Source organism: Hippichthys cyanospilos, chromosome 10, assembly GCF_059441005.1.
Source record: "Hippichthys cyanospilos isolate Australia breed blue-spotted pipefish chromosome 10, RoL_Hcya_1.0, whole genome shotgun sequence".
NCBI lineage: Eukaryota > Metazoa > Chordata > Actinopteri > Syngnathiformes > Syngnathidae > Hippichthys > Hippichthys cyanospilos.
In genome coordinates this window covers 16,873,572-16,897,500 of record NC_142378.1, presented here as the reverse complement: position 1 = coordinate 16,897,500, position 23,929 = coordinate 16,873,572, and the positions used below count along the sequence as shown (strand labels likewise).

Here is a 23,929-nt window from a genome sequence, read left to right as displayed (position 1 = left end):
ATTATTTACTAACAATACAAATTTTTTACATACATTTACATAAACATACAAACACACATTTATTTTCATAAAGACACTTCTTGGCAGCATTCTTAAGATAGAGCATGTGCGTCTCAAAGTGGCAAGCAGGGTGATTGCACTATAAAAGTAAAAACGAAAAAAAAATTACAATAAATTAACACATTTTCTTTTTGTGTCTCATCCTTAAATTTGACTATAAACTTTAAAAAAAAAAAGTCAAGCAACATGGTAGTGGTATATGCACAGAACTTTACAAATCCACATTGCAGTCTCACTCACACAACATGCATAGCCACACAGTAGAAAAGGATAAAAACACACTCAAAACAAACACACAAACAAACAAACAAACGCACAGACGCACGCACGCACAGATAAAACTGAAATGACAAGTCTGCCCTAACAATTTTAATAATGCAAGTAATGATCAAGGGGCTAGATAAGAACAAAGAGCTAAAAATGATTGTTTGGAATTGAGTGTCAATTGGCTTTTGATCTGATCCAAAATGTTTTGTTAGCATACACAATATAAGAGGAAATTTCAACGTTTTAAAATTACAATTTTGTAAAACAGCAACTTTCTTGTGTATTTTTTTCTTATAAAGCTCTGACTTTTTACCGTATTATAGTCATTTTCTTAATTTTGATTTTGGATTTAAGGCAAACGTACAATCTGGTCTTGATTTTAATAGCAAAATTGTTTTTTATACGTTCTCATTAAAATGAACATTTTCCCCCATTGAAGTAGAGTATCAAAACTTTGGGACCAAATTTCAACTCAGTTCTCAGTATGACAAGTACGATGAATACCAGCGCCACCTAAATATTTGACAAGTGGGGTTCGATATGAATCAAGGTACATTTTAAAGTGAACCCCTTTGATTGTTTTGTTAGATTCCTGATTATATTATTGTTTTCTGTAAAAACAATGATACAAAAAAAAAACCTTCCCCTGGGGAATTCAAACGTGTTCATTTTGCGGTTTCCTCTAAATTGGAACACATAAGCGTGAGGAACCACAATAACTCTTGCTTTTTTTTCAAATCTCAATCTTGCTTCTCTTATCCCAACACTACAATTGCATTATTGTCTTTGTCAAGGCAGAATTTGTCTTGTGTTGAATTGTGCAGGTGAACCTGATGAAGGGTCTCATGAGGAAAACCCCTGTCGTTCCATGCAGTAATGCGCCTCCAAGAAAATCTGCACCCAAGTGCAACAAGAAAAGCTCGAAAAGCAAAAATGAGAACGAGTGAACGAAAACCAGCTTGTCGCCGCCCAACGATCGGATCGGTCGGCGTTGCGCTCGTAAGTCATTTCCAAATCTTTGCCTTCAACGTGAACAAGCGGCGCGCGCGTTTGTACAGTACGCTGCCTCCCGGAGAACAAGGCGGCGTACGGGAGAGGACGAAGCCCCGCGCTCAGTCTAGTGGTCGTGAAAAGCAGACGGGAGGTGAGTGGGCGGGGCCATACCATGCGCTTGGCGTGGGTCACACCGGATGACAGTTGTAATGATTGCCGTGATCCGAGTCGACAAACTGAAGGCTGGGCTTCCTCTCTGGCTCCTCGCTGTCGGCGCGCTCGGGTTTGGCGCGGCGCGGTGGACGCTTCTTGAAAAAGTCCGACACGAAGCGCACCTGCAACGCAAGGCGGAGGCACACTTTTGGACACAGACAAAACAACAAAGGAAATGACACTTTTCTGTTGAAACGTCACAACATCCAATCATCCATTTTCTTAGCCGTTCATCCTCGCCAGAGTCGCGGGTGTGCTGGAGCCTATCCCAGCAGTTATCGAGCAGTGGGCGGGGCACAACTTGAACTGGTTTCCGGACAAATCGTGGGGCACACAGATATAAACAACCATTACCACTCATAAACACATCTATGGAATATCTGAAGTGTCCAACATACCGAGCATTGATGTTTTGGGGAACGTGGGAGGAAACTGGAGTACCGTATTTCTCTGTGTACAAGTCGAGTTTTTTTCCCTCATTTTCAACCCTCATATTGGGGGAGGTCGACTTCAACCCGCATAAATCCAAACCAGACCAATTTCCTCCACATATCTGTTTGAATAACATTAATTTGAATGCGAAAAATCATATGTCAATTACAAGGCTTAAATAATTATAAGTGCCTCTAATTTGGTATAGTACGCATCCGTTTTAGTGCATTTGCACTTTCAAATGCACTTTTGTCAAGCGCCACCTTATTGCCTCTTTGTTGTTAACAACAAGGCAGTGTGGATAGGTTTTGCGGCGGACCCATTATGAAAAGAAAAAAATGGCCTGACTTTGTTCAAGACAAAAATGCAAGAGTAGTGTGGTGGCACGCGTGGATGTCAGCAGGTGGGGAGAAAAACACAGCAAAGAGCAACCGATCTACGCTCTCATCTCGTCACTTGGGTACAAGGGAACAATAAAAGCATTTCTGGAGACCTCTATTTCAAAGAACTTGGACAGGTCCGAAGATGACTACCCGTGGAAGAGTAACGAGGATGTTTGCGAAAATGACGAGCAGGAAGGAGAGGACGGACGTCCGGGGTTTAAATGGAAAGAGCTATTTGGCGTGTCAGATAGTGATGATGACTTTTAGGGCTGTTAGAAAAAATTCTTTTGAAATTCAAAATCTATGTTTGCAGCACATAATAGTTTTTCCTTGGGATACTGGAGTCTCCTCAATGCACAAAACTGTGGTAGTTTTCCTTGTAGAAAATGATTTTTAGATTTTTTCTTCTTGAAAAATGTGACTTAATTTCAAAATTATTACACTTTAATTTTCTATTATGTTTTTTTTCCATAGCCTTTGTGTGTGTTGGTCAGCTTTTTCCATAAACACTTATTACCTTATTCTAACAAATTACATAACTCCAATTACTGTCGTTTTTCTTTCAATAGTTCACAATTTCTCTAGTATTCTTTTTTACTCTGCTTGTACAGCGACTGTACTACGTCTAAAAATCAAACAATGTTGCAGTGTTTTTTGGATGCTTTATTTTTTCATTTGTTACAAAATACTTGGTTGTTGTTGTTTTTTTTTTTTTGTCTTAAATCTTCCAAGAAAAATGTGAGTGAGGTGGGCAGGAACAATAAAAGTTGTGAAAGTGTGATCAAGTATGTCTGGCGCCCTCCCTGCACAGACATTAACACACACGCACACCTGAGGGGAACACACAGGCACAGGGAAAGCAGAGGTAGTAAAGCGCAAGGCCCACGAGAGAATCTAATTGCGTGCAGCACCACGAAGGCCAAAGGTGGCCTCTCATTTCCAAAGCACTTAAGTACGTGCTCACATGCTCACACGCACACACATTCCAGTGCAATGCCCAGTGTGTACTTTTTTTTTTTTAATTAAGATACTTTTTTCTTCTTCAATTTTGTAAAATTGCAAAATTATGACCCTTGCTATAAATTACAACATTTTTCTTCAAATATTATTTTTTTTACTTCAAACTACTATAAGATATACAGCATTCAAGACATTTAAATGTATACACAAAATTTTATTCAAAATTACATTCTCACAAAATTCTGATAGAATTCTGATTTTCGCTCAATATCCCAAATCGGCACTGAATTCTTTGAAACATCAATAAAAACAAAACCCAAGTTATTGTGTTGGGTTCCAGCGGCCCTTGTACATGTCACTCTGGTGACCTGGGGCCCCTGGCATCTTACTTAGAGCAAACAGTCTCGACACGATTTTTTAATCAGACCGTCAAATCAGTGCGGCTGTTAAATCCTTTTCCTTTTCATATTAGGCAGCTAGTTAAGGGCAAGCACCTCCTTTCTCAACAGCAATTTGAAACAGTCATCCATGCCTTCGTAGCATCGTGGTCGGCTCACTGTAATACAGGATACGTGATTTTAGAATCAACGAGTGGCTTAATGAAGTAAGATCGCTGTCAACAAGACGTATGTGCGTCGATTATCGGCGGCAGGGATGATTTGCAAATAAACCGACTCAAGATGAGCACACAACTACGATTCTGGTGTCCCTGCACTGGATATCTGTCTGTACATTCAAGGCCTAATTTCAGGATAGTGGTATTTATTTACAAGTCATTAAATGGTCTGGCCCACACCTGCCGGTGGCCTCAAATCTGCGAACCAGATGCAACCGAAGGGGCTGAGAAATAAGCGGAGCCTCAGAGGGAATCAAGCCCTTTCCAAGGCTGGTCCTTGACTCTGGAATGACCCCCCCCCCCTTCCATACAGCTTTAAAACTCATCTAAAGTCACATTTTCACTCTGTGGCTTTTGACTTGGCACTGTTGTATTGTATTTTGTTTGTCATTGCATGACAATCTTTACGCCTATGCACAGCACTTCATACACAGCAATGGCTGTTTTAAAATGCTATGTACTGTAGGTGAGTGATATGAGTTTGATTTTTTTTTTGTAAAAGTATGGATTTTGCAAATGAAAATGCATTTTTCTCGTTACTCGTCAAGCGAAATAAAGTGTTTTTCTTGTATCACATTTCCTTTCAGAAAATTAAGACTATGTTAGGGCCCAGCTACAAATTTATTTTCCCTCCAAATTCAAAGTTTCCTTTTTTTTTAAAATTCTGACCATTTTAAGCAAGACGTAAACGTTGATGCATTCTGGTAAAATGTTAACATTCGAAAAACAAATGTTAAATACATGATATTACAACTTACATACACTACAACTTGTGAACCTAGAAAATTTTGTTCTGCAGACTTCTCCTTTCTTAAATTACAGATTTGTTGTGATAAAATTAGGACATTTTATTCATCCTGGATCATTTTTCGTGTTAAACTTCTTTCATAATCATCCATGCATTTTTTTTAAACTTGTTAAAATATGACCTTCACCATCACAGACACATAGAGTACACCCAGGAATTTCCACAAGATGGTGCTGAGTGTCATTCCAAACAATAAAGAGTTCCAGCTGCACCAAGTGAGAAGAATGGTTTGACTTTCAGTCAAGGGTGTGTGCGTGCGTGTATCATGTCACACTTCTTTCCCCGCTCACTTCCCGTCTAGATGAAATGTAACAGTGAGCAAGAAATGAAGCCAAAATTTTCCTGTGGCCAGAATTGTGTTAAACATGCTCTGATGTGGACAATCCCACCCACGCTTTCTTCCTTGTCAGTACTGCTGTGGCAATGAACACAGTGTTACTGTAGAAGGGCCCCCAATATTCATGGGAGATCCCCTTGACTAAAAATAATTGAACTCATTCACTGCCAGCCCAGCGAATGGACTTTTGATGTCTAAAAAGAAAAATCTGTGATGTTAACAACTTGTTATGAGCAGTTATTAAGCTTCGCATACTCACGTTGAGCACTGCGACGAGCGCCCCCTGCAGCAGCCCCACTAGCACGTCGCTCCAGTGGTGCTTGTAATCGGAGACGCGCGTGTAGCCCACGTAGACGGCGAAGGCCACCAGGAAAAACTGCACGGTGGGTCGCAGGAGGCGCGCCCACTTGGCCACCAACCGGGCCTGCACGTACAGCTGCGGGTGGGACAGAGATAGGAAGCTCCCGTTAGTCGGATGAATGCTATTAGCTATAACGGAGACACGATTACCGATGAAGGATATGAATGTGTGTTTTCGTTCTCTAAAGTCATGTATTTGGTTCATGGGGCATCAAAACTTAGATTTTCATTCATTTGTATTACGAATGTTCAATGTTGTGTGTTTTTAACAAATTGATGTTCTTATTTTTTTGTTTTATAGGTACTGTACTGTTGGTTACTCTGCTGTAAAAGTGTCAGTTATCCAAAAAAAGAGTCCATATGACTTCAGTAGATGGAGCTCCAAACAACTAGACCTCAACTGAGTTCAACATTAAGAATACGTCCTTGTGGACTGGCCATGATGTTTTTTTTTTTTTTTTTAATTGAAATAATGGAAAAAAAGCTGGCAGCTGTCCAAACTGAACCCGAAGGTGCAAAATTTGGCATGACACCTCCAAATGTCCACATGCAAAATGTCCAGCCCAACTACTGATAAAGAACAATGAACCATATTATTAGTGCGCTTTGAAGCACACCAAATGTACAAAAAAAGGTGTATGTACAAAAAAAGAGGACATTGCTGGTTTGCTTGGCCTCCTGTTGCACCGCCATGTTACATTTTATTACTTGTCTGTCGTCTCTCTGTCTGTGTCTGTCAATGTGTGTATGGCTGTGCTTCTGTGCGCGTGTGTTTGTCGGTCCGTCTGCTTCCACGTACATGTGTGGGTCTGTTTATGTGTGAGGGATTAGGCCAAGGCTAATCAAGTGGAACATCATGTCTCTGCTGGTAAGGAAGCAGCCAGGTCATTGCTGACAACTTGCACAATTTTCCCACCCAATTTATCAGCATGTTGGGGGAAAAAAAAGAAAAACATTGCAGGGCTTTTGGGCCTTGATGAGGGTAAAGTGCCAAGGTCTTTGCATGCGCCATTTGTGGACGATTAGATCGGATCATGTGAAACATCACGTCACAAGGAGCTTTCCATCAAATACATGAAAGGCATCATCAATCATTGCAAGGTAGTCAAGGGTCATGTACTTTCAAATTTTAAGCATTTCTCTCTTCCAACACCAGTGGTAAATAAATACACTGACTTGTGACTAATCCGTTAATGATTCTCTATTGGAATGCTAATATAAAATTAAGTTTTTTTCTGTGTGATTTGGACCTGTTTTAAAATTAAATTAGTTTAAAATCGTTTTTAGATTAGTTTGTTGTGTATTTTTTTTAAATGCTTGGTTTTAGTTTTTATTGAAATTTGAAATGTTCATCAAATTAACATCATAAATTGAATTACCAAATTGCATTACTTGGCTTGTCCATTTTGTCGACGGAAGGAGTTTGTGCTTGTGAAACAGTCACCCTTCGTGCACTGCAAGTCATTTATAACACTTATGATTTACAAAGAGTGTAATTGTTAACATTTTAATCCCATAAAATCCAAAACCAGTCCATGACTTGCTTCGGTTGCCTGACTCATCAAAAAAAAAAAAGTACCTGCTCAGCAATATTAAATGGTGACTGAAGTTGTAGGCACCTAACTAACCACACTAAAAGAAAACATTGAAGAATGTCATAAATTTTGCTTACCGCAAGGAAGAGCATGCAGTACATGCCGAAAGATGAGTGACCCGAGTAGAAGGACAACCTGGAAAGAGAACATCATGTGAATACATTGTTTTAAAACTATTTTCTTCATACTTCAAAATTCAATTACAGACGGCCAGATTGAAAACGTCCAAAATGGTTAAATGGACACAGAATGGCAGACTCCCCATGTTATTTTGGACATGGGTTCTTAACACTTTTTGTGGAGTTACAACAGACAAGCCTAACAAAATTCATGCTCTTCAGTAAAACTAGGATCAGGGGCTGAATCCCCCAAATTTCTTCAAGTTTATCTTGGAACCCCCGGAAACATCCAAAAAGAGCCTAAAATGGCTGACCTCCTGCATAAAGATTTTTGATCATTCTTGTCTGCTCATGATAGCAATGGTACCCAATTTTCACGTTGCTCAGGGTAACTTGTCTCGGGGGCAAAAATCTCAAAACCTCTAGGAGGTCTATCTTTGAAGAACCTTTGAAAAACACCCAAAATCACTCCCAAATGCTCGTTTTTCCGTCTTTTCAGGAATGGCCTCTTGGGACTTTTTGCGGAACTGCTATTGACCATCATGAATACTAAATTCAATGTTAATCAATAAAACTGGTTTCGGGGGACCAAGTCACACCCCCGGGGTCAATCTGGTGATCAAAATGAATTCCACTGGTGATCAAAATGAATTCCACCACAATGAACCCAGCAGCACAGTTTGGTATAAGAATAACAACATCTACCTGGACTCCGTGACGTCAAGAGGATTGCCCGTGCAGTTGATCTCCTGGATGTAGCCCTTGCACACTTTAGGTGCACAAACGGCCATAAAGTTGGGCCTGGGGCGGCCGATGGTGAACTTGGCTAGGTCAGTTAGCGACTGGCTGACAGCAGCTCCGAACAGGAAGGTACCTACAACCTTGTAGAGGGCGGCCACGTACTGGTTGAAGTCAGAATTGGAGTAAATTCTTTTACTGTACACCAAATATGCTTCTCCAGATGAGATCTGAATCAAATAAGGAAATCAGTATGAGGAGTGAGTTAAATTTGTAAGCAGTTGAAAGGAGAGAAGAATGCTTTGTGAGCTAAACCTACAATGACGACTGTGCAGGAAATGGTGACGGCGGCCAGCATGCTGTGGCTGATGGTGTCCGTTTTGAGCGGGTACTTGATGCTCTCGTCGTCACAGTACACACCCCTCTGGTAAGGTTTGAAGACGATGGTCAAGATGATGAAGGGCAGTGCGGCTGTAGGCACAAAGAGCAAAAGCAGCATGACTTGAGACGTGCAATTGAACATGACCTCGGCTGACAGTGAAAAACTATTACACATAAGGAAAGGGTACAAAGGTCATGAATTCATAAAAAAACCTTTATTTGTCCGGCAAAAGGGTGATTTGCAGTCAAATAAATGTAAAATATTACAAGATAAAGTTGTATTCTATAAAAAAGGAGCTTCAAGGCGAATTTTAGTACGATTATTTTTAAATCGACCGATTTGGTCAATTTTTTCCCAGCGCTACATGGCAACGTGCACTTCTTAACCAAATATACGAAAAAAGAGCTATGTACCGTATTTTCCGCACTATAAGGCGTATAAGGCGCACCCTCAATTAATGACATTTTAAAATGGTTTCCATATATAAGGCGCACCGGATTATAAGGCGCACCCTCAATTAATGACATATTTTAAAACTTTTTCAATCACAATATAGTAATACTCAAAGTAATAACAATAATAACTCAAATAATAACTCTAAACTCTCAATAGCATAATAACTCAATGTCAATATGACCAACCTTGTTCAACTGTAAACACACAAAAGAAACAGGTAAAGCTTATCAGTTCATTCCCCGTCTACGAATCCCAATCTCAATATTGATCCATATATAAGACGCACCTGATTATAAGGCGCACCATCAGCTTTTTTTTTTTTTTTTTAAAAAAAGGCTTTTAGGTGCGCTTTATAGCGAGGAAAATACGGTAAAAAAGGACAAAATGTGTACTTTTACACAATACTTTTCACGGTAAAGGAACCGTGTCTTCTTTACAATGTGGCCTTTATATTCTGTTGTACACATACAAATAGCTTTCCACAAACAGCCATGCTACCTACTATAAGCATCACTATGCTTACCAATCAGTGTCTGTGTGTTGTCTTGTTTCCAAGGTGATGGGTGCTGACATTTGATTAAGAACATAGCAGCAACAAGCAGCATGAGTGTCCCTGAGACACTATCAAGACCAAGAGAGCAAAACAAAAGCTTTGTGTGTGCTAAAGGGAGCAAACCAAAAGTTCTTTATAGGATCATGTCACTGGGCAACCTTGGAGCGATGCACTTCAGCCCAACAAGGCAGACAACACACAGCTTTTTACCTTGATACATCACAAGACTTTAGTCAAGTCACTGAAGGGGATTTGAAGAGTGTGATTCACAGACAGACACACATTGCTTTAAAGGCCAAGTTCACAATACAAGGTAGTGAGCAATACGTTCGCATACATCCTGGTAGTAGCATGAGTCAGACTGGAGAGAGAAAGAAAAAAAAAAAGGACTTGCGTTGCCCAAGACACGATTGGAAACTTATATTACGATTACAAATATTAGAAATGAGGCTCAAGGAGGCTGTTGATACCAGCAACCACTACTGTCGTTGAGTGTGATCGGTCAGTCGAAAATTGGCCCGTCACTCACTCCCATAATCATCGTCTCACCTCGAGCCCACAAAATTAAACCAGCGTCATCCTACAAAAAATAAAAAACGAAATAATTCTCAGAAAAAAATAAATACTGTAGTACTACCAGTACAGTATTAAGTACTATAGTGCTATTACAACTTGGCCTTAAACCAGTGCTTCTCAAATATATTTTGCCAAGCCCCCCTTAGAAAAGAGAAAACTTTTTGCGCCCCCCCCCCACTTGACGCGCTGACTATAAATAAGATTATTTATGAAAATTGTCGAAGTATATCTAAATCTGCATCCTTTTAAATATTATCAAAAGAAAAAGCAAAATAAATCACATTTCAACAACTGTTATTTTTTACAGTGTGTATACAGGTTACAGCTTAGTATAAAATAGAAAACAAACAAAAAAAAACCAAGTGTATCAAAAAAAAGGTCAAAATTCTTATTTTATTGCTAATACACTTCACACGACAAAAACAAAAAATAACAAAGCCTTTGCCCTTGGGTCATCCACGCCTGCCTTAAACCAAAAAACAAAAGCTAAGCTTCACATTCTGCATTTCAGTCATCCAAATTAAGTAAACAAGTTTAAGACAAAATTAGTTGTTCACACACCACAATTCCCAAGTTCTTGTGTAGGCAACCTCTTTCCTAGAGGTTTTTGATGTCTCTCAGAAGCCTGATAACGATCCCGTCCATTTGAATCCAGTCTTAGTCATTTTAAAAATGCTATAATCGTCATTTGTCAGTCCGTCGGCAAACATGATCGACGTACAGTCCGTCGGCGAATGTGACAGACGTTGTACAATCCTTCAGCAAATGTGACGGACCACCGTACAGTCCGACGGCAAATGTGCAAGTGACGTACAGTCTGTCAGTACAGACGAACGCCATAAGGCACTCTGCTGGTGATAATTCAAATTGTTGTTTTTTTAAATGCTTCTGACTGATTAACATCTGGTCTTTGCAAACCTTTTACCAGCAGCAGCCAGTAATTATTATGCATGGCCAGCGCACATCTACAACACCAATCAGTCTTTTCTTTTTCTGAAAATGTTTGCCTTAGTGCCGCCACCTTCCTGTTTGTAGCACATTATCCATCTTGGAAGCAACTTACTTTCTGCAGGTACGCCTGCCTGACAGGGATTTAATCCTGTAGCTTTTGGATGGTACATCCTGCTGCTCTGCATCTTCTGTCTCCAGCTGGCTAGCTAGGAGGCATAAAATGATACCAGAGCAGCATGCTTTTACGTCCAACTATATTTCTTGTGCATCTACTTCCAAATATGACTTCAGATATTTCCAGACTGCTGACTCTGGAACTGTCTGTGTCAAAACATGACATCAGCCAACACTAATGCGGAGTGTTTGCCTTTAAACTCAACTGTTTTAGCACATCATTTATTAAATGGTGCAGACCTGTGACCTAGCCAAACGTTTATTTGCTTTTTAAAATCATTGTAAATGTCACTTAAATTACATGCATGAATTATGATGACAGGCTAAAAATACTTCATGTTTGTTTAAGTTACTCAATGTTTTCTGTTAAAAGGTTGCAAAAATAATTAATTACAGTGCGGACAGCTATTCAGAAACTGCTTTATTTTAAGGCGGACGTCAACTCAAAAGTTTGGTATTTTCTAATAATGGTTGTTGTATTCTTAAATCCAAATTAAGTCCAATAAAATAACATGCATTATGTGACGTTCGCAGGCTGAGCCCTACCTAAGCGCTCAACAACAGTGATATCATTTTTAGGCGAAAATAACAGGCAAAATGGCCGCCCCTTAACATGGCTTATGATGGGATTTTGAATAATAATAATAATAATATATTCATTTGAAGACCATGTTTACATACATGGGCTGCATGGAAGATAATATTGTAAAATAATTTGGGGGTTGACTTCCACTTTTAAGCGCATTACGTTCGTCTTACGTCAAAATTGGACATCAGGTAGTACAGTGGACACTTTGAGGATTTAATGTGCGATTTTTACATTTTTTTTTTATTAGTCCTCTAATGCTTTTTTTTTTTAACCGACAAGAAATAAATTGATGTGTATTACAGGAAACAATAACATTTAAGAGAAATAAACAATAAAATAGAGGTAAATGAACCATTAATTAATATGGGATATTATCTATCTAGTCTAGCCCTGTTAACTTACTCAAAATTGACTTGCAGTCTTTTGAGCATACTGTAAATCACGGCACCGTTATTACGATGACTGTATTTGTTTCTTATCAGCGCTTCAAAAACTCCAAACCTCAATTAGCATGTAGAAAATCTCATCAAATGGTCAAACAAACAAACAACAAAAACAACTGACAGTGAAGACTTTTTTCACTCCTTGATTCATAATTACAGTAGTTGATTTTTGGCAATTGATGTAATGTAAATGAAAAGACTTCGAAATTCTACCAAATGCTTATGTTGGCATAAGGGGCAATATAATAGATGTGTAGAGTCAAGCAAACTTCTGAAAAGCACACAGACACAGTGCGGCGACGGGTCAAAAATAGACACATCTGTAGACAAACCGGGCCTCCAAGAGACCACGAGACAAGCCCGCAAGACGACACGACACCACTTAAAGAGCGAGGCCTTGGTCTCACTGAAGCTTAACTCAGACATCTTGCTGACAGCGTGGATTGACTTTATTTAGAATAGAAAAGGAAGAAGCGTCTCCCAGGATTGGGCACCTGGCTTCTAAGAGCCGTCTGTCTGGAATGTGGCCAGGCTAATCTGCCAACGGGAGGTCTGTTAGAAGGCACAGGATGTTGGGATCAGGCTTTCCTTCCTGGATTAGGGCAGGCCCACTTTGTACTGAATTTTGATGCTTGTGGTCCCCGAAATAAAGCCATATACTGTAATTATATAAAAAAAAAACCTGAAATATTGCACAAGGAAATGAGCAATGTTAAGCTTTTGAGGAAATCTTACAATACATGAATAAAGTCCATTTTATAGTAGAGAGATGTTCTTTTTAGAGTACAACTATATGTATGCATCGTTAAATATGTCATAAAGCATTAAGTAAATATGTAAAATAAGGTCACTTAATAAAGTCACTTGAACACAGAACATCAGCAGAATATTTACAATGTTACTACTAGAAAGTCATATTAGCAAAGAGTTTTTTTTTTTAATAAAAGTTACACAATAAAGTGTAGAATAAAGTTGAGGGAATAATGCTGTTATAATACTCTAAAGAAATTGTCATTGGTTGTTATTAGAATAAAGCCCGAATATAAGAATAAATTGACACTCAAAAAAGAACATTGTAAGTCCATACTCACTTAGAGTTCATTAAGTCATTGCTCATTCTTAGAGTTGTCAAACTATAACAAAAATTACAGAAACCCTAACCCTTATGTTAATAAAAGAATTAACAAGAATATTTTGATATTTGTAATATAGTTATTATATTTTTAACTGTACAGTATATAATTACAGTGGACCCCCGGGGTACGGCATCCTTGCTTTACGTTTTTTTTTTCCAGTTTACGACGTGATCTGCGACTTTCTTTCTCCCCCACTCTACAGTTTTTTTCCCACTTTACGACAAAAACAACCGTCATGATCCGAGGGTTTGGCAGTATTTGTTTTGGGTCCATCTTCAGGCGTTTTTAGGTAATTGCTCTTATTTTCTGGTCCCGTCAAACTGCCTGCGCTGCGACGCGTCACTCGTCTGCGTCACAACTCCCTGTCAAAATGACAGCATGGTACAGACTGGATTGCGTATGAGTACCTAAAATAACTATTTATTGTGCATTTTACTGCTGAATTCAAACATTCAACATTCATCATATTTATTTATTTTGCAATATCACAAGAAAAAATGCTACAATATTGAGTAAAATTTCCTCTCATACCCTCACGGGACATAGGTTCTGCAAAAATTGCAGAATGTTGTAGTTTGTATTTTTTTGAGTAAGATTTTAAATTACAATCACTTTTTAATTTTGACAACAACTTGCAATGTGCAACTTGCAAGTTGTATACACAGTCTATATATAAAAGCAATCTAATCTCGGGAGGCTATGACCAGTTAAACGACTGTGCGGAAAGAAAATGACTCGTTCCTCTCATTCACATCCTCCCCTCTGTTTTTATCCCATTCATCCGCTTGCCTGTTATTGTCTTGAGTGCAGCATCCTCCCACACACTTCTCACTCTCATGTAAATATAGAGGCAGCTCTATTTAGAATGCACATGTGCAATTACACCGGACTTTGGGGACCACAGTGGCACGTCGCTGCCTGGATGTTTATTCCGATTTCCATCTGGATGTCCCGTCAAAGTGCACCTACTGGGCCAACCTGCTGCACCTGCCATACCGAGGACGTTGATTCTCCCTCAATTTTCACTAACGCAGATGTTATTTTCATTGGTTCTATTCATATGCATATTTTCAAGGCGTGTTGAGGGAGAGGTGTTACTTGAAGGTTACTTGTGAGCATGCTTTGTGCCGATTTTCATATTCCTGGCTTTTGGCAGTGAGAAGGTCACATGCAGCTTCCCTGTGGGATTTGCCAGGCCCATAACAAAGTAATTTTACTAGTTAGTGGCCTGGCAAAGCTTTGCTGTCTGGCAAAAAGCTTCCCAGTCACATGGACAGCAAAAATGTGCATGTCATGCCAATCACTTTGCAAAATAACAAAGCTCTAGTGCGCAGACGAAAGAGTCAAGTATCCTCCAATAGTCTTCTTGCAAATTCAAAATGACGAGTATCAAATTTGCTGGTCGTGGCTTGAGCCTGCAGCTTTCATTGGCTTCATTTGCTAGATTTGTTGCTCAACAAGTTATTTTAAAGAGATAATAAACTTAGCCATTTTCAGTAGTAAAAAATTAAGATTTTGTCTAGAATTATTTTGATAACTAAACTTATTGTACCATGTAAAATTAATACCTTTAAAAGCACATTTTTCCTTTGCTGTTGACTGAAAATGACATCACCTCTACTCAAGGCTCTGGTAATGACCAATCCCACCTGTGCTAACATTGTCTTTAATGAAAGCTCGCTAACTACTGAATCAGTATGTGTTATTAAGCACATAAATAGTACACCAAGACAACAAATGGATGTATGTCAAGTAGGGCTGTGGGTTTGATTCTCCCTACCATCGAGACCATGTCTAAGTGTCCTTGAGCAAGACATTGAACCCCCAGTTGCTCCTGATGCTGCGTCACCAGTAGGTAAATGACTAGTTAGTGTGAAAGTGAAAGTCCATTTACCATGATAATCGGCGATATTAACAATTAAAAGCCGGCTACCTATATGTCAAATCAAGCACGTTCAGTCATCCTACCACCAGGCGGCAAACGCAAGGGACTTCATTAAGCTTCGGGCAGAAAACATGGCTGAGGAGTTCTCTGGTGAATATGCAAACAACTTCTGGCGCGCATGCACACAGAGGTGAGTAGTCTGGGGGAAAAAAAAAAAAAAAAAACGCTTGGAAGAATTTCGATTGTTTGAATCTACAAGTGTCGTTTGTATGCTGGGCCTCTTTCTGCTTGTTGGTTCCATCATGTTTACTGCATGCATGCAGTAAGTAAAGCATGAACAAACATTTTGAAGGTGACGTGGAGCAACAAAACTACCCGACGCCCCATTTTCTCTAAAAGTCTCGGCCCGAACCGGCCTGACTCAGAGGGAAGGTATGTGCTGAGCCTTCACTGCTGGCCTCTGGAATTCCAACTTAGTGGAGGAACGCCCAACTTCAACAGTCACACCAAATCCTGCTGCTGCCCATTCTTTTATTTTTAATCCCTGCTGCTTCGCCTGGGCCATCATTCACACATGCTTAGCTGTGGGTGGATGTGGCGGGTGGCGGTGAGGTCGTCCTACGGTTGCCAGTCAAAGAGTCTGGGTTGGCTTGAAAAAGTGCTTGAGGCGGGCTACACAGGTCTTAAGCTAAACCATAAGAGTCCACAGAGGGAGTTCAAGTCAACCAGAATGAATGTGACTTCAAAGACATGCAATATACACACACTGTGTGGCCTCATGGAATCATGAGCATGTGACAAGTGTGTGTTTGTCTGAAATTTCAACACTATCGTATTTATGGTCTTAATCGTCCTCAAAAGTCATTAAAAAAACAAAAACAGGTGCAAACTGTTACGTTTCACTAGGCTTCAAAACAGAACTTCAGAGAAATTAATGGACACTCCGTAAAGCACCCTACACTTGACTTGACTAAATGCAAACATCAGTCTGACATCCCTTTATTAATATTATAAACCAAAACATTCCACAGAATAAGATCCATAAATACTTCTCCAAATCATTTTAGATGACTCTTAAAAGTAAAGGCCTTACCAAGTTGTTACTCACTCAGGTGGATTATTTACTGACAGTGTAGCTGCATGAAAAAGGCAACGGATCGCCCAGTCATACTTGTCATGTCATTGGCAGAGGAACGCCATGTGATGGCTGGTTATCATGAAAATTAGCTCCACGTCATGATACTGACTCAATACTGTGTCATGTATATTTGACTGAATGGGTAAAATGAATGAAACATGCACATGACGCAACACCTAATAATGAAAATGACGGAATGTACCGAAACTCGAAGAAGGCAGAAATGTCTTGTCAATCTAAAAGTATAATGAATTGTCTTTTTTTTACTCACAATCATTAACAATTACGTAACAATTGGGGCTACTGTTTTCGTGTTATATGTTGATTTTTGCGTGTGTCTGTGTGTGTGTGTGTGTGTGTGTGTGTGTGTGTGTGTAAATTTCCAAAATGTTTAATAATGACAAGCACGATTCTTCCATTAGGCTAACAATGAGGGGAAATTTTTCTTTTAGGTTACAGCAATAATGTGATTAGATATGAGATAAAGAATGTTATATCTAGTCTTGCAATCACTATGTCCAACACAATATTCATTTAATGATTAATAATAAATGAGCATTCGTTAGTATCAATGGCCTTTTGTCATGACTGATAATAACTGATGATAAATAATAATATAAAATAATAATAGATAATAAATGACTGACAATAAATGAATTTAATTCCTATTTTCTTCTTCCTTCTGAAAACTCCTCCTGCTGTGCTGTCTTCTTTCTTGACTTTTGATCCGTATGTCAGCGGCATGGCTTAGCCTTGCTTTATTCAAAAGTTGATGTAATCACAATACGCAAGCTTATCGCATGCCCATCCCATTCAAAGGTTTCTTAGATTCTACACAAGAGAGAGTGCGCTTTTAGAACCATTAGAGTGAGAAAAAGACGATGTTTGAGCCCCAGAGGATCACTCGCGTGCTACGTTTCCATGACGCTGCTCTCCTGAGGAAAAACTGTTCCCACCAAAACAACTCACTGAGAATGCTGGAAGACTCATTTCCCAACATAAAGTACAAGCCTCCCAGGAAAAACTGCAGCAACACTAATAAAATGAGGATAATATGAGGAACCATCTGCATTTTATTGCCGAAAGAGCTTTGGGGAGGGAAACAATAGAGAAAAATATACAATCTGTAGAAGTAATTAATACACGGACAGTGATTGTACAGGACACCTTATGTGAAAAAGGTATGCAAATCCATGTGTAATGATTTGGAATGTGGGTGTGTACATGATGTGTTTCCTGCATGAACAAAAACACACCTACTAAGGTGGAAAAGGTAAACCCTGGTCGCCTCTTGCAGACAACATTCACTGACTCCAACCATGTACACTAGCCATATAAGCACACGTCACAATCTAACTAGGACTATATATTGTTAAGGGCATAAAGGAGGTTTTCAGTGCCAACCACCAAAACCACGAGGAATAAACAGTGCGCTCATTTGACTTTCTTTTTTTGACAGGGACGCAAACTTTCAAATCAACATCCGTCCACTGGACGCAACGTTTTTTGGAAGGGTGTGCCAAAAGACATATTCACATAAGAATCAGGATTCTCACTGACCAAATAAGTTGATTTAAAATGTCACTATATCAATGTTGAAACTAAAAAAAAAAAAAAAAAAAAAAAAAAAAAATCAATGCGCTTCCTGTCATTTTTTTTTCCGCTTCAGAACTACGTTGGAGGCGTGCTGTGCAATGACGTCATTATGCGGCCCATTCTGGAAAGTCACGCAGTGAGCCACGGGACGCACAAATACTGACAAGAGAGGAAATTCACACATCCCGTCCTTATTGAAAGCAGTCTTTTCGTGTTTTGCGTGAAGCACGAAGCCAACACGGCCACAAATCTAAATGCAACAATTCACTCCATGGCTAAAGAACCAAGTTTGTTCACGGATATAGTGATTGTGTAAGCACTAAAAGTGTCTTTTCTCTATAGCAGCTCCCAATCATGTTGAAGCTGTGATTAATTTTCAGCCACCTTCGTACTAAATAGAATCTATTTAGTCGAAGAAGGCGACAGTTTAAAGATCAACTATGACACCAGACTTGTCCTCGCTCTCTCGCGCGTGCACGAATTAAATGAGCTACCTAGGAACAGATAAATACAGAAAACAAACGGTCTACGATCAAAACAAAAAACTTCAGCATGTTCAAAAACTAAAACGAGATCAAATACAAATATGTTTGCAATTTCCAGATTAATTCTCACACACACATATTGCTCACATACATGTAAATGAATGAAAATACTGTCTATACTGTACTAAATAATGTTACCATTGTGATTGATAAAGCTCTTGGTCAAAGATGAACAAACTGGTACACATTTCATTGTTTGCACATTCTCTCAATTTAGCTCCTCACTTGAAAATGTTTATTTTCACATCTCATTTGTCATAAATGTACTGAGAAATATTATTATATTTCATTTGGGCATCAGTTTTTTCCACATATTTTGTATCTTGTTCCACTTTTTTTTCCCATCTTATTTTAGCATAAAAAAAAACAAAAAACTAAACAATTTATAGCTGGTGTCAAAGAGTAGCGGTTGTCCACATGTTATTTATTTTTTTTAAAGGCATGTTGCTTATAAAGCAAAACTTTGTAAATGTAAAACAATAAAATAAAATAGACACTGTTTCCCTTTGTTATGCTGTCTTGCAGACTGAAGTTGCATGATGATTCTTTGCAAATCTATAGTTTGAAGGAGAAATCATTTTTTGTTTCAATTGAATCAAATAATTTTGAATTGAAAAATGATTCTGAATTAAATAGGAGACCCCCAAATCTGAATCAAATTGAATCGCAAGACAGTCAAAGATTCGCACCCCTAGTTTTTTTTTTTTTCCTTCATCAAAATATTAATCATTGTCGGGACTCCAAACATTTCTGCAGGGATCCATTGATTTTCAGTATTGCAAGTTCCAGGAGTCCAACAGTTCCCAGAGGTAAAATGAGCACTGAATATATGAGAAAATATGTAATTGCAGTAGTGCACTATATATGACAACGCAGTTGCACACAGCTCAGCTTGCAAATGACACATAACAAAACTCAGATAACACATGTGAAATCATTTTCATTTGAAAGCAAGAGATGGATAAAAGCGAGTGAATTTTGCTGCTTCATTCATCTTCCACAAACATAACATCAATCACAATGGTAGGTTTATCCTCCAATTACAGTGTTACTTTCCTACTTGGCCAGGGCTCAGTAGAAAAACTGCAAAGAGCTGAATTCAGAAGTAAAAGAGCATTCTTGGATTCATGCCAAGAGGAAAAGAAACAGGTATTGAAAATAAAAAAAGCTATATGAGACGATTAATACACAGTTATTCAGTGGTGAGGCTGTCTGACAAGGGCAGGTCCAACTACGAATGACACAAAGGAATCACTCCCAGATTGGAAGTGCTGCTTTTTCCGCACTATAATTCCCTCCACAAAGCAAAACGGAACATTTATAGTTCCAAAAAATACATTCCAACAGAATGACTAACAAAGTAGAATGGAAATATTTTGGTGAGAGGGAGAACACATGCAAACAAAACTACTAACCAAACCGGAAAAGTATTCCAAGACAACCAAAGGTCAGTATAATTACAGAGTTTGTCAACCCATTATTGCATGACTTTATCAACCTATTCAGTGAAGGATGGGGTGTGTCTGGGGTGCATGGAAGGATGCAGTTGAGAACTGGACAAACGGATGCGGCAACAGTCCAACCGAGCACCGGATGCAGAATATTTATGTAACTCACAGTCATCGTGAGAACCAAACTAAAGCCAGTGGACAAAAATGACATTCCTCCAGCCACTTTTTGTAGCGCGCATGTCGGAAGACGTGTACACCCAGGCCTAATCACGATGAGTTCATCAATTGTGAACACTTTAGATCGGGAAATAAGTCATTCAGTACCTGCCATTTTCTCAGACCCTTTTTTGTCCTGAGGCTAGGAAAATATTGAAAAAAATATATAATTATGCATAAATCGCTTTGAGATTGAATGAGATAATTTGCAAATATTAGAGAACCCCAATGAAGCTGACCAATAGTATCTATTGTGGCGTGGTGTGGATTCTCTTTCCGATTTAAAAAAGATAACACAATTCAGAAATCATCGAAACCTAAAGTCATCATTAATATTTTATTTCATATTTAAAAACTGACAGTGCATATTTAAAAAAACATTTGTTTGTAAAAATGCCAGATAGACACTGGCTAGTTTGCTAGTTTGCAGTCCCTTGGCAGGTTGATGTAACATCAAGCATGAACGGAAAACAATTAGATTGACAAATATACACAATATTTACACAGATTATTCATAATTAAGACACCAACAAAGCTAGTGCACACAAGAGATACACACTTACTGTAACATGTTACGTAAAATAAGATAAAATATATTTGTAATGGCTAATCGGTCTGAGGAACCTAATGCAGCATGTTCGCACAAAATACTTTTGCTATAAAAATATTTCTAGGACAAGTGATCTCAGCAGAAAAAAAATATCCAAGGACACCCTCATAACACTAATGGTAATCAATTCTAGCTAGGATGGATTTTTTTTTTTTTAAAGAAAATTCAACTAAAATTTTCATGATGATTATTTGAAAAGAGTTTTTTACCATTGTCCACTAGAAGCTTGATTTAAAAAAAATAAAATAAAGAAAACACAAGTGTTGGAAATTTTGCAATTTTTCCAAACCCTTGAGTATCTTTTTTTTTCTTTCTTAAAGCAGGTTAAAGTCCTTGAGATGGCATGAGCAAAATCATATTGTTTGAAAAACCACGAGCTAAGGTACTTTACCATGGTAATCATGGAGTAACTCAATCTGAACACTTTTGACCTGAGCTACGTGCTTCTAAAGTGCTAATATTCTGCAACTAGCATTGCCTCAGCTTTAAAACTGTGAGAAAAGAACGTATTTCATAAAGTTTCATTTGTCTAAAGCCAAAGTAGGTAGAAGTAATTGGTTTTGTAAGTACTTTGCATTTTTTTTAAAAATACAGCATGACTTGTGCTCCTGGTAGCGGAGGGATTTTGTAAGAAGGACAAACATGTCAACTGCACGCATAATTATACAATACACATAATACAATAATGGTTCTTGGGAGAATTGTGCGGTGCTGGAAGTGGAACATTCCTGGCTGGATTCTTGGCAAAGAAAAAAAAATGGAAGATCACATTTCCATAAACAAACATTCCAGCTTCCAGCACTGTCCACTCCACTGAGGAGAATGGAGAATCATTTGGGAAAAGTGGATTGCATATAGAAGAACGCGCTGCCACAGCGTTACCGTTGGATAGATAACATTTGCATGACAGATAAACACATTCCACGGTAACTGTCACAACAAACCCATTTAGTAAAATCTTGTCAAAAAGATTTTAAGCACACTCACCGACGAGCACGCATAGCACGTCCATGAGCACGTACAGCTTCTTCTTCACACTCTTCATGTTGCTTCGCCGTCGTTCCAACTTTACTTTTGCCGCATTGAAATGTAGAAATAAGCTCAAAGAGCACCAGTAAACAGCTCCATTATGCTCGGCTTTGCTACGTTAACAACAAAAAACGTAACTTGCACTACGGGTTCTTCCGGGATACTTTCCCGTTTTACCTGTGCGCGTGCACAAGCATACGCAACACTATTGCCTGTCTGTGTCAAAAAGCGTGAAAAATGTCGTAAAATTATTATGTAGAACTGAAATAGTAGGGTGTCCTGTTCTCTTTCAGGAATCGTTGACGAGAATCCACAGAGTGAGAATTCGAAAGTCTATCGAGTCTACGCTGTTATGAGAAAGTACTACAGCGCAGTGAAGAACACTACTCAGCAAGCCGGGGCGCCTCCCCCTTTACTTCTCATTCTTCCTTGCCCATCCCATTTCCTGTGTTCCATTATGAGAAACGGAAGTTATACAAAAATAATAAATAAATAATAAATAAATAAAACCAAACATAAATAAATACATAATAAAAAAATATTTTTTTATTGTGGTCATTCAAATATGACGTCAGAATGAGTCAACTAACGAAAATTACGGATTGAATAATGGAACTGAATTTTTCATCAGACTAGAACTAACGATGTTAGAACTAACAACTATGAATTTAATTGGAAATTTCATACTATTTTAAAAAGTGAAGTTTTATTTTATGGAGAAAAAGGCAGCGGTGAAGAGTGGGAAATTACATCAATTTGCGTCACAGTTAATCACGTTTTGGTTTGCTATCGTGGAAAATGTATCACATCCACTCTGGGAGTGAGTCCTTTGTATCATTTGTAGCTGGACTTGCCCTTGTCAAACAACCTCACCACTGAATAAAGGTGCATTCAGTGTCTCATTTTTAAAAAAAAAAAGTAAATACAGTGTTGCTGTTCCTTTTCCTTCTGCCATTAATCCAAGAATCCACTGTAAGGTCGTTTTGCTTTTCATTATTGAATTACCCTATTTACATTTTTTTACTTATCTCAGGGTAAGTAGGAAATTAGCACTGTAATTATCGCCAAGGAAGCATATAGAAGAGGTGCATCTTGTCTCAGAGACAAGTTTTATGTCGAGAAGCTAAGTTTAGCCTGGGTTGTTAGAAGTTACAGAGATTCTTCTCAGCAAATAATCTATATGTCATTTACTTATAATGATAGTTGTATAAGGAGTTTGAAATATTTAAGTGCTTTCGGAATTAAGACTCAGTTGTCTTTATTAATCAAAATAAACCATTGGAAACACTTCTAGTGTTGAAGCGTTGAATGCCGGTCAAAAAATAATTTTAACAGTAATATTGTATGTTCTATGCGCCTCTTCTAGTCTAAACCCAAACTTGATATTGTGTTTGTGGGAACTGCATTAAGTGGCAAGGTGGCTGACTAGTTTGCACATCTGCCTCACAGGGCAGAGGTCGTGGCTTCTGGCTCTCCTGTCTGGAGCTTGGATGTGCTCCCTGCGTAGGTGATCTCTAGGTCAGTGGTTCTCAAAGTGCTAATTTGCCCAAAGTTAGTCGTTTGTTGGTCCAACTTGTTACTGCAGATAACATTCTGCCTAATGTTAGTTTTTATCTTCCGCATGTTATATAGTGTTGCCTTGTATGTTTAGCTCATTAACATTTTCGCTTGTGCTAAGTATTTCCTTGAAGAATTTCATTGTGGTATTACTATGCATATGACAATAAATTCTTGAATGTTGAAGGTTAGCGTATGCAAATATTTTGCATTGATAATCATATTCAATTGCATCTAATTATTGCATTTATTGTATTTGTATTGAAAGGAATATCATTTGTAATTCAGTTATATGATTGATTTAATCCACGTTATTTGTGTACATTTAGTGTGGTGTATATTTTTTGCATATGGGACTTACATGAGTTATGTTTGGTGTATTATTATTTTTTTTGGTTTGACAATATAGATGAGTGAGAGCTGTACTACTGACAACTAAATTAAAGAAGAGTTGCACTTATTTGCTGTCTCTCTACCTCGATAGAAGCAATTGTAAAAGGACAGAACATTGGGTTATTAATCAAAATCTATAAATTTGTGTTTGTTTCAATTGAAATTGTGAAAGTATTCATGACTTCAATAAAGCAAATAAATTCAGCCAGTTTAACATATTTTTAACAAAGTAATTGCTTTGAAATTTGTCAAAATGTGTTTTTGTGCCTACAATTGCTTGCTAACAAGGCAATGAAGCTAAAGCGACATTTTATTTTATAACTGACTAAATATGACTAAATAATTGGCAACAACCTTTTTAGAGGAAA

The 23,929-nt window shown here is 38.3% G+C and overlaps 1 protein-coding gene across 1 annotated transcript in view; it reads right to left on the bottom strand.

The window, feature by feature from the left end:
* The window catches only part of plpp2b (phospholipid phosphatase 2b), a 22,873-nt gene extending 857 nt beyond the window's left edge, over positions 1-22,016 (bottom strand). Inside the window, exons 1-6 of the mRNA XM_088426327.1 lie at positions 21,570-22,016; positions 8,201-8,352; positions 7,849-8,111; positions 7,102-7,159; positions 5,329-5,505; positions 1-1,655 (exon numbers count right to left, since the gene is read on the bottom strand). The exon at positions 1-1,655 is cut by the window's left edge and continues 857 nt beyond it. Of these exons, the coding sequence (XP_088282453.1) occupies positions 1,509-1,655; positions 5,329-5,505; positions 7,102-7,159; positions 7,849-8,111; positions 8,201-8,352; positions 21,570-21,627 (855 nt within the window). The 5' untranslated portion in view covers positions 21,628-22,016 and the 3' untranslated portion in view covers positions 1-1,508. The remainder of the gene's footprint in view (positions 1,656-5,328; positions 5,506-7,101; positions 7,160-7,848; positions 8,112-8,200; positions 8,353-21,569) is intronic.
* Between the last annotated feature and the right edge of the window lie 1,913 nt (positions 22,017-23,929).